Below are 12303 nucleotides of genomic sequence, written 5' to 3' on the forward strand. Positions count from 1 at the left end.
AACAACTTAAAAATAAAGATCATCAGAATATCTAAGGACTCATTCATATATATAAGTGGAGATGTATAAATGAAGATATGACCATTTAAATAACAAGCAAAATTATATCATTAGGCTCTAACACTCATACTAGATGTTATCTAAATCTAACATTAGAACACTAACACTAACAACGATATCATTAAATCTAGTAAACATATCCATAATAAACTCCCAAGATTTCATTAAAAAGAGCTTATACTCATGAATAAGTAAATTTACTTTTGTTTCCTTAACTTGATGTAACATCCCGCATCGAGCGATAAGAAGGACCAGATCAACTTACCCTAATGAGTCTACGCAAACTTTCCAGGAGTCACCCATCCTTGAGCTACCCTAGCTCAAGCATGCTTAACCCGGGAAATCTTTATCCACATTCAATCCAAAAGATATCCAGCTAGTGTTGTTTCCTTCCTTACTATTCTCGATATATATACTAGCTTCTCCAAAGTCTCTTCTTAGACTTGACCTTGGGCTTTCGGGGTATTACATTCTCTCCCCTTGAGCACATAACGTCCTCGTCATGTGACCTTACAACTGATCCCAAATCTTCTCCCCTTTGGGGGCTGCCATCCTAGAAGCCTGCCAAGAGAATGGTAGGCGTAACCCATCCTTGAGATACCCTAGCTCAAGCACGCTTAACCTAGAAGTTTTTTATCCATATTCAGCTCAAAAGGTATCTAGCTGGTGTTGTTTCCTTCCTTATTATTCTCGATATATATGCTAACTTCTTCAAAGTCCTTTCTTACACTTGACCTTGGGCTCTCGGGGTATTACACTTGATATGTGTTTTCATGAGTAACTTCTAACTTGTCTCAAATCTTCTTAGTTGTTTTGCAATTGGATAATCAATTGAATTCTTCCAACCCAAGTGCACAAAATAAGATGTTCATGGCTTTGGCATTTGTCTCCACTATCCCTTTATCTTCTTTGGTCCATTCCCTCATCTTTTCTATTGTGATGTAGCACACTTGAATCACCATATATCCAAGAGGGGGGTGAATTGGGTCTCTTTAAAAATGTTTAAAACTTTTGAATTTTTATGGAAAAATGGAAATATAAAATAATGAAATAGTGATTTGATCAAATGAGTAAATAATGCTAAAGGAAATAATGATAAAAAGTAAATGAGGTTCAAGATTTATAGTAGTTCGACACCATCCTACATCCACTCCTCCCAACAATTTTGTTGGAGAATTAAATCCACTAAATCCTCCTACCAAAAATTGGTAGGCCCTTTAGCCTCAATTCTAGGAAAAACAAAGTCTCCTATTAAGAATCAGTAAGCCCTCTGGCTTACAAGCTAGGCAATACAATAAGGAATTACAATTGGACTGAATTTAAGAGATTAATATCTTAGTTACAATGAAGCTCAAAATACAAATTCAAATCTTATCAATAAGAATTACAAATATACAACTTACCTTTAAATGAAAAGTGAAAGATTAAACACTTGAATAGTAGAATCAAATACTTGAGCACATGCATTTGTTCATTAACTTGTTCTTGGGTAGCTTCAATCTCTATCTATAGCTTTCTAGTTATCCAAGCATTGATTAGCCATTAATGGGATCGCTGGGCTGTATTTAATGCTTAAAAACTAGCTGTTTGAGATTGTCAAATATGAAACGATTGACAATTCGAAAGAACAGGTCGACAATTTCTTTGAAAACATTTAAAATGCAAGCAGATGGTCAACTTTTCCAATGAAGGAGTCGATATTTTCAATAAGTTGACAATTTTAAAAGAAAGTTGACGATATACTATCAATGTCGACCTAATTTGAACACACATACAAGCAACCAAGAGCATGAAAAGTCCCCGTTGACAGTTTACATGAAAACAGTTAACACTTTTAAAAACAAAGTCAATATTTTTTACTTGATCAAATAGCCCATAAACTAAGACACAAAATGGTAAACATTACCTTAACATGGTCGACAAACCCCTCGGGGTAGCTTGAGTGGTTGTCCGCACGAGATCTAGGTGTTGAAGACTGTTAAGTTGCGTGTTCGATCCCTGGGCAGTGCGACACTGTGTCGTTGCACTACATGAAAGGCCACGAGCCACGGGTTCTCGACCCAAATTTACTCGGCTCGACTGTGGGCTCGCATGGTCGGTTGCCTGTAGGGAGGATAACACTCGTGCCAAAGGTGCTGTTAGGCGGGACTCCTCGATTCCTACGTTAAAAAAAAAAATAAAAAAAACACGGTCGATAGTTTTGCCTTATATTTTTAGAAGATGTGTATGATTTTTGAAATAATTTTGGCACATTTTATACTACAATTCATTTGATTTCAAAATAACTTTTCTTTGATGCTATAATGTTATTTTCCAAGATAAAATATTTTCCACAAAGGATTTTATATTGAAAGGACATTTAGGATTTTTATCCTTTGGCATCAATAAAATATATACAGCTTTGAACAACAAGATTATCAAAACCATTTTAGATAATTTATAAGTTAATCTCACTAATCATTTTCAAATTCCATAGAAGTTTTTCATCATCAAAACATTTTATCAAAAGCAAAACAATAATCTCCCATTTTTTATGATGACAGAACTTATTTTTGAAAGCATAACATTACTCCGTCCCCTTTTCGTCATAAACTAAAAAAAAGGTGTTTTGGAAATCATTTGGGAGAACAACAAAGTTTGACAAAATAAGCACATTTGGAACAATCATGAGAGAAATGAGAAAGGATATACTTTCCTTTTTGGGATGAACTACTCCTCCTTAAACCAAGATAGGTACACATTAACATTATGGGGTATATATAACAATGAGATGAATTGCAAAACAACATAATAAGCACATGCCAAGATAATTCATATCAAAAGCATCCATTTCATCAAAAGATAATGTTCATCCAATACATTTCATCAAAATACATTCAAAAGCAACTAGAAAAATATACATAAAAGTATCAAATGTGAACAACATCGGATACAAAATAAAATAGAAATCTAAGGATCATGAGGAGATGGAGATGAATCAAAGGAAGGTAGATGAGCAAAGATCGAGTGGACAAGAGGAATAAGTTGGGCAAGTTGAGACAACATCCTATCTTGATGTGCGCGAGTGGTGCTTATCTTACTTTTGAGGTCCGCAAGATCATCATCCCTTGGCGGTGCTTCCTTTCTAGGTAGTGAAGATGAGGGTCCAGGGGTGGGTTGAGAAGCAAACTACTCATCCTCATGGTCTTCATCATCAACTAACTTCCTTTTCCTACTTTTGAATCCATTCTCCCTCTTCATTTTCCTTGAATCCTATCCTCATGGTAGTGGCCGCATTAAGATGTTGGGTAGGATTGATGTGAACTTACCTAACAATTCCTAACATGAACCTTGCTTTCGATGATATCACTTGCTACCATTCCATAAGGTAAATGACCTTATTTTGCTAGAGAACTCCCTAATAATTCGATTAACCATCAATAAACACAAATTGGGTCTTATCTTAGCTATGATGCATTACATAAGCCATAAGTCTTCTTTTGCAATTTGGGCAAATTTTCCACTCTTTGGCACCAACACTTGTGTACAAGTCTTCTTAAACCTTGAGTAAACTCACTCTGTGTTACTTGATATTACTCTAGGTTATTCAAGTATACTCTAAGTGGGAATGTGTTTTGAGTAAGTATCGAAAGGAGTGTGGGATTGGCCTCTCATTTTGGAGGGAGCCTTCAGTTTTGCTTAGAATATGGTAAACAATCATGCCATATGGGACTTTGCCTTCTAATTTGTTAATGATAAACTGGTACATTTTGTTAAAGATAAAGGTTAGGAGGTTGAAGTGGAAATTCTTTAATGCACATCACATGATGATCAAGTCATTAGAGGTGATAAAATGGAAGGAGCCGCTCTGGATGTTGATGGATGTGGCAATGAAATTATGTAAAACCCTATGTTCAGGGTCAATGAATTCATGGGATCCAGGATAGTTGGCAGGAGAGAAAGGTTTAGATTTTCTAGTGAAGAATTGCCAAAGTTCATCTAAGTCATAGTTAATATCATCTAAAAGTGTTTTACAATCAGACAAGGAGAAAGTGTTGCAAAGTTGTGATGAAGTGTATATGTAGTTTTGTCCTTGAAACCTAAATCTAACATCATCAATTGAGTGATCTTCCTGTTTATTTTCAGTTGAACTTTTGGGAAGGCTTGAGTATAACTCAGCTATTGGCTCAAGGTAACAAGGGATGTTTAGATTGGAAAGGACAAACCATCCCATGTTTGCGATCCATTTTCTAAGATTGTTACCAAAGTTTATGGATGCAAGTCTTGACCAATTGAAGTTCCTACCATGAACAAAACCTCTAGATAGGACATCAAAAAATAGTGTTTTGTGTTAGTCATTTCAAAATTTTTCAGGTTTGGATGCAGGTGGAGGTAAGGGAGTGGTTTGGTTATGTGCCCTTTTTGTTCTAACTTTAGTTTGTTATGAGGAAGAGCTTTTGAGGGAGTTGCAGTGTCCTTTCAAACTAAAGATAAAGAGAAGATAAGACAAAAAAAAGGAAAAAAAAACAGAGGGGAGAAGGAAGGCTTAAGACTAAGAGATCTATCTTGCTTGAATGAGTGGAGATGATGGTGACAGAGGTGAAAGAGTGACGACAACAACAATTGAGGCAAAGGAGTGAAAACGATGACGAAAAAGTGAAGATGATGGCGACATAGTGAAAGAGCCCTTCGAAGTTTAGAGAGAAAGAGGGCTTAGGGCTATGCGACACCGATGACAGTGTTTAGAGAGAAATGAGGGCTCAAGGTCGGGTGTGTGATTGTGCAGGTGCCTTTAGAGTTCAAGAGAAATGGTGCCCAACCAGGGCTATGCGGCGTCAGTGACAGTATTCAGAGAGAAAGGATGGCTTATTTACCAATCGAGAATTAAAGTTAGGTTCAAATTCCACAAACACAAAAGAACGGCATATTGCTGCCTTAAAAAAATAAGGATCATGCTATTTGTATATCATTTATGTATATCTTGGACTACACAAGGTACATAAATGACATAAATATCTCTCGCCTCACTGCGCCTCATCATCTTGGGTGAGGACATTTTAGACATTAGTATATCATTGTGTAGTCCAAAGTGTACACAATGATGTACCAATAGCATTTTTCAAAAAACAAATGAATCATTGGGGTTGAAGAAGATTGGATTTTAGTCACAAGGCATTGACCACCACAGCCTATTCTATTTCTAGACGATGCCTTATTAAAACAAATCAATGTTCCCAAACCCAGTTGCCAGTGTTGAATCCTCCTTTACTTTAACGAAGATATTACCACTCGTGTGCCATGGCAATGTCTCAACACCCTTTGACTATGACCACAACTCTAATCATGCAATTGAAAAATACAACGCCATTAATAAAAAGACAAAATATTCAATGTATGGTAATGCTTTGACATGTAATTAAACTATAAATAATGACCATTGCTGACTTTGATAACTTTAAAATTTAAAATAGAATAATTTTTTTTAAATACATGATAATATAGTAATTATTAAGTTATAAAGTTCTGTTATGATATTATATATAGTTATATTGAATAGTTTACCAAGAATGAGTTAGAAGGAGTAGAGTAAAATTCAAAATTATCCATTTTATTATTTTTGTTTGCAGCCCAACAAGAAGAGGAAGAGTCCCATTTGATCTTGATTCCTTATCTGCAATTATTGGTTCTAGTCACTTATTCCTACATTTATTTTATTTATTTATTTAAAATTTGTTTGACTTTGCCCCTCCCATTAACCAATCCTATACAGCCGTCACAACTCATTGATCTCATGTATAATTCTTTTTTCTTCTTAATGATGTCACCTTTGGGAACATAACGTCACAAAAACTGCAACCTGGACCACAATTCTCGGACCAATAATGATAAAAGAGTTATTTGATTGTCTAGTTAGGCCAAACGATATTTTTGTCATATCAAACATTAATTTCTCAATCTTAATATAAGAGAGTAAAATTATAATTTTGTCAATGGAGAGACCAGACAATAAATAATATATCACTGCCCTTCCCCAAATTACATGGTCAAATACCAGAATGGCTATAAAAGTTTGATGGGTAGGCTGCACTAGAAAGGAAAGGAAAGGAAAGGAAAGGAAAGGGTGAGATGGCTTCTACAACAACTACAGACAGTAAGCCTCATGCCGTTTGCATCCCATACCCATTACAGGGCCATGTAAAGCCAATGCTGAAACTAGCACAGCTTCTCCACTCTCTTGGCTTTTACATAACCTTCGTGAACACTGACTTCATCCACGACCGCCTTCTCAAAGCTGCTTCTATCACTTGTTTCGCTGACTTCAGATTTGAATCCTTCCCTGATGGCCTCCCGCCATGCAGTGATGACTCTTCACAGGATGGCTATCTGCTCTCCGAGGCCTGCCATAGCAACTTCTTGGATCCGCTGCGAAGCCTCGTCGCGAGGCTCGGCAGCCGCCATGGAGACATCAGCTGCCCGCCGGTGACTTGTATCATAGCTGACGGCATGATGCCCTTCACCATCACAATTGCCGAGCAAATTGGGGTCCCTGGCATGCTCCTTTGGCCGACTAGTGTCTGCGCTTTCATGGCCTTGAAGTACCACCACCTTCTCAAAGAAAAGGAACTTGTTCCAGTCCCGGGTAAATAATATTTCAATTACTAGTCTATGTTCTTGGACATGAATTAATGCTGATGAAAGAAGAAACTATTGGTGGCTTGCTCTTTGAGCGTACACTAAATAAATTTATTAGACATGCACAGTAGCCCACAAATTGTAAACACCATTTAAGTGTGTAGAAATTTACATATGAGCTCAGTTTTGAAGAGATTTAAACCTTAATCTCTTATAACCACACTAGTTCAGTCCTTGAGGGTATATAACTTTTGGATCTACTGATAAAAAACTTAATATATATTTTTGGGGGTTTCGCAGAGGGACAGTTAGATTCCATTGTGGAGTGGATACCAGGACTGAAAGATGTGCGGGTGAGGGATCTTCCACTAGTTCATGCACCAAACGGTCTGAGCCCCATGAGAGAGGCAGCCCAAGCCTTCAAAGCTTCAGGCATCATTTTCAATAGCTTCAACACTCTAGAGCAAGATCTCCTGGATGCAATCTCCTCTATGTACCCTTCTGTTTATGCAATCGGCCCTCTCCAAATGCTCCTCAACTCCACCTCCAGTGGTGGAGAACACCCAGAATCTGTCATTGGTTCCAGCAGCATCTGGAAAGAAGAGGCCCAGTGCCTGCAATGGCTCCACTCCAAGGAACCCAATTCAGTTGTCTACATCAGCTTTGGCAGCCGAGTGACAATGACACAACAGCAGCTGCTGGAGTTTGCTTGGGGCATTTGCAACAGTAACTACCCTTTCTTGTGGGTAATCAGGCCTGACCTTGTCAAGGGCAGGTCTGCAAGGCTGCCTCCTGAACTGCTGGAGACAATTGAAGGGAGGGGGTTCATAGTTTCTTGGTGTCCACAGGAGCAAGTTCTCGACCACCCCTCGGTCCGGGTTTTCATCACGCATTGCGGCTGGAACTCCACGGTTGAGAGCATATCTGCCGGCATGCCGATGATTTGCTGGCCATGTCATTGTGACCAACCAATAAACTGTAGGTATAGTTGCAGAAAGTGGGGGATTGGGATGGAAATGGGTAATGGCATTGAGAGAGATGCAGTGGAGAAGCTTGTAAGGGAGGTAATGGAGAGGGGAGAAAAGTTGAAGCAAAGGGCTGTGGAGTGGAAGAAACTGGCAGAAGAGGCCACAAGTGGTAACAGTGGATCCTCATCCATGAATTTGAAGAAACTGGTTGAGGCATTGTTGGGCTGATCAATATGCTTCCATCCCTCTTAACAAGTGGGGCTTATCATTTATGCCACAACTTGACGGCATTTCGTTATTGGGTGGGTGTCAATTTTGTTACCATGTGATTGCATGAGATGTGTTTTGAGAACTGTATTCATCTTCCTATAAGAGTTTTTGACTCCTCGTGACCAAGCAGAATGAATAAACAAATATCACACAAAACAAGGCTCTTGTTTGGAGAATCAATGGAAGGTAAACACATCTTCAAGAAGAATCTTATGAAAAATATAATCATAGATGGAAATGAGGTACAGTTCGTGTTTTCCAAAGAAAGAAAGGGATACCAAATATCTAGAAATATTGTGTACTAATCATAGATTCATAGAATCACTCACACCTGCAATAAGTATGGAATGAATTAATCACCATACTTAAGAAAGGTTAGAAAGGATGTCCAAAAATTCCTGCTATTAGAGGGGCCACAAAAGCACGTATCTAAGTAGATCATGAATTCACACCAAAACGAACCGACGAAAAGACAAATAGAAAATTTTGACAAAAATAAAGATCTCCCAAGAGTAAGTTTTGGGGAATGGGGGGTGGGCAACAAGAATCTAAATAAATATTTTTTGTTTACCTAAATACAACATACACTGGGGGTCTCTGAGCAAATCTAAAGACTATAGAAGGTTACACCACAGTTGAAAAGGGCTTTTCAAGGCTTCCACAATTTCATCGTGCAGTCTTCACTGTATGTAGCAACAAGGTTTCTGTGTGGATGGTGAGTGATCCCAATTACATCCTTCTCGTGTACCTGCCAAATTAGAAAATATTATGGGCCGACTCACTTGTGCCAAAACCTGAGACCTGATATAAATATCACATCTGTAAATTCAATATTTATCAAATCTCAACTTCCTAATCCTTTTTTTCTTTGCTTAGTAACTAATTCATTAAAGATAAATACATAAAACTTCCCCTGCCCCCCGGTTACATTGCACAACTTTTGTATATAAATAAATATACAGAGTACACTTATTGAAGATAAGACAAGGGATAAAGCAAAAATAGTTTTATTAGTGAGAAGAATACTAGCAGAATCCCTCTTTGACAAGAGTGGATGGAATGAAACAATTTTTTAGCGAAAGAGGTAGAGGAAGATCAACAAATACTTGGTTGGTAGATATGATGAGTTATAAGAGCTTTACAGTAATATACCATAGATGGACATGATTGGTGAGATAGAGTTCATATAGCTGACTCCATGTGATGACGGAATTAAGCCCTGATATATTGTTCTTGTTTTTACTCATTATTAAGTTCTAGAAAATTAGACCGCATAGCTTTTGTTCATGAAACTTGTAATAGAGTTGCATTAAAATTTCATTAGTAACCTGTTGGTATCTTAAAGTCAAACTATTATAAATTAATTTAATTTTGTAACTTGCCCCTATAAGATATTAACCGGGCAAAAAAATAAATACAGAAACATTAGAAAAAAAAAACTGCCCTCTCTCTCTCTCTCTCTCTCACAGAACGTAGTTACTAGAGATAAATCACGCAACATGTGACTGCCAACACTACTCCCACCATCCATCTCACTCTCTTAATCAAATCCATAGAACAATCCCAAACCACAGCCTACTATAACATCACATTACACTGTAATTTCATCCCCTTCCCCCAAAGAAAGAAAAAAAAAGTAAAAATTAGGGAAAAGTAAGGAAAATGACATGAAGTAAAAGCTTACCTTCATTAAGTACTCCAGTTTACCAGATTGGTGGCTGAAGCAGTATATATTTCTGCATCAAGTTTGCAAGTTTTCAGTTAAAAGCATAACCGTAAATACGAGTATATAATTTGAAATGACATAGCAGCAACATGATTCTCGATATAAAATATATGGGATCTACCCCTCTTTCCACAGCTTAGGCTTTTACAGGTTTAAGATGAAATGATGATTACTGGTTCAACTTGTCATTAGAGCAAAAAGATCTCATATTCAAACCTCACCACCTATCTAATAATAATATTTGTGTGCCCGAGATCCTAGCTATACATGAGAGGGGATTGTTATGAACATAAAATAAAAGATTTACCACCTCTCTAGCAACTTCAGATTTTGGACGAGATGACGGTTAATAATTTAACTGAAAATCACGAAAGCATTCAAATAAACAATAAGAGAATAGGCAAGTAGAACTCATTTATAGTTCGTTGTTCACTCTGCATAGAATAATGGATATGGCATGGATGCTACTCAGTAAATGGAAAAAAGAAGAAAGAGAATCATATTCATATGTACTCTTGGAAATACCATTATTATGGTGTATATATAGATTTCCAGATTAAACAAATGATCTCAACATGCACTTCCTTCAGCATGTCAACTCAGCCAAGGATCATAGCTTTAGAATCTACATCAATTAGATGTGTGGAATGTATCATCAAATATTTAATATGATTCCACAAAATCTGGTTTTGTTCAAGTAACAGATTCTAGTCAATTGAAAGGAGCTTTTGATCAATCTAGAGATAATTTGGATTCCATTAGCAATGAGGATTCAGAACTGGTGGTTGGCTTTTATTACTCAGTGCTTTTATATATAGAGATTTGAGGGAAAGGAATGCGAAATTGACAGGTGCACCAAGTAGGAGGCGGCCATCTTCTATTGATTCATCATCAATTAACCATTTCGAAACGTGAGGACTTTCACTTTCCTTCTCTTTTGTGATTGCCACCCAGCTATTTTTGTTCTTAACGTAGTCATCCATTCCAACTTCATTTAACGAATAATGATATTTTAAATGGGTCGAGTAAGGAAAATGTAAAATGTCTCCACATTGACTTTAACATCACATTAATTGTGAAAACTAAAACAAGGACATTTTGGATATTTTCCTCACTTGGTCAATGAATTCACCCCCCCCCCCCCCCCTCCTTTTCTTTTTGCTAGAAAGGAGGACAGAGCCGGGAAAAATTCTTGTTTATTTGTTTTCCCTCTTCAATGGCAAACAGACTACAATATGCCTTTTAATACAGTAATACAAGTGTAATTGACAAAAAATATAATGGACTGGGCCAGGTTACACAGAGCAGGAGAGCCCATAAGGCCAGGCCCAGATGGGCTGGGCCGGGCTGAACAAACCTGCAAGCCAACCTACCTGTCCAGCATTTTTTTGTTTTTCAATAATACAAAAATTTTATAAAATCCATAAAAAATTTATATGTTCAATAATAAGGTGCCAAACACGAACTCTTTTCTTGGGAAAAAAAAAAAAAACTAAAATACAGTTAATTTTGTAAAATTAAAAATTCAATTAATTTTTGAAGACAACATATCTTAACTAAAATGTTGACAAAAACATATTATGTGAAAGTGTAAAATTGTAATAATAAACTATAAAAATATTGACAACGAGATGTAAAAGAGATAAAGTTAGAGAGCAAAATAATAGAGAGATGAAGAGTTAGTGAGAGGAGCAATTGAGATCCAATTTTCCACCATTTATAGACTTAGGCTTTTGACCATGACCTTGACCAAGTTGCTCCTCAACTTGATGGATCTGTTGTACCAATGGGGACAACAGGAGCTAAGGCGATACTGAATATAAGACCTTGATTCTGCCATTGATATTGTTGAATCATTGGTGAACCACTCCAATCCTAAGGAATCCTATAGCATCATTCAGAGTAGGATTTTTACAATGATAGATGACAGAAGGGCTAGCTCCAGGGACCCATGAGAGCAAGAACAAGCCATCAACTAGCAAGAACAGCTACAAGGGCAAGAAGTTCAACAAGTAGGATAGCTTCAATCTAAAGGAATGCTTCTTATGGTTAGAGATTGCGCTAAGAGGATGATAACAGAAAGAAGAGTTTGGGAATTCCATAAGGAAAATGCATTGGATTATACAATGAGAAATATAGTTCTATGCTCCTCGGGTACAGATCAAGTGGTTGGACCATGATAAACTGGGATTCGTAACAGTAGGTCATGGGTTCGACTCCTTACCTTGCACAATGAGGCAAAGCCTCCACCTGGGATTTACCTTCTCTGTCGAAATCGAGGGCATAAACGGTAGGGGACCACGCAAAGGCGATAATCCCAAGAAATATAGTTCTGCTGGATAAATTTATTTACTAAGTTCACACATCAATAATACAGGTATAAGTTCTGTAGTTGCTGGGCAAGGGTGACAAAAATGAGTCCATAGATCCACTTGGGTCAGGTCATGTTATTTAGGGTGACAGAAGTACACAAAACATTAAGCTACTTTATTCATCAAATGCAATGAAGATGAACTAGAAAGGTGATTGATTTGTGACATCTCCTTTCAACCAGAAAAAACCAATTTCTAGAACTTTCCTTTCATTTTTCTTGTGATTCTTCTAAGCAGAAACTTAGGGAAGGTTATAAAGGACCAAATCAACCAGGCAAAGAAAGAAAACTTAAAG

The 12303-nt window shown here is 37.2% G+C and overlaps 2 protein-coding genes across 2 annotated transcripts in view; one reads left to right on the forward strand and one right to left on the reverse strand.

The window, feature by feature from the left end:
- Positions 1-6085: 6085 nt before the first annotated feature.
- LOC127807525 (7-deoxyloganetin glucosyltransferase-like) lies at positions 6086-8098 on the forward strand. The gene is made up of 2 exons (XM_052345433.1): positions 6086-6679; positions 6973-8098. The coding sequence occupies exons 1-2, from the start codon at positions 6166-6168 to the stop codon at positions 7866-7868; spliced, it is 1410 nt and encodes a 469-aa protein (XP_052201393.1). The 5' UTR covers positions 6086-6165; the 3' UTR covers positions 7869-8098.
- A 197-nt stretch (positions 8099-8295) lies between these two features.
- LOC127807524 (suppressor of mec-8 and unc-52 protein homolog 1) overlaps positions 8296-12303 on the reverse strand; it is a 110255-nt gene continuing 106247 nt past the window's right edge. The window contains exons 15-16 of the mRNA XM_052345432.1: positions 9595-9646; positions 8296-8658 (exon numbers count right to left, since the gene is read on the reverse strand). Of these exons, the coding sequence (XP_052201392.1) occupies positions 8560-8658; positions 9595-9646 (151 nt within the window). The 3' untranslated portion in view covers positions 8296-8559. The remainder of the gene's footprint in view (positions 8659-9594; positions 9647-12303) is intronic.

Source organism: Diospyros lotus, chromosome 8 (assembly GCF_014633365.1).
Source record: "Diospyros lotus cultivar Yz01 chromosome 8, ASM1463336v1, whole genome shotgun sequence".
Taxonomy (NCBI): Eukaryota; Viridiplantae; Streptophyta; class Magnoliopsida; order Ericales; family Ebenaceae; genus Diospyros; species Diospyros lotus.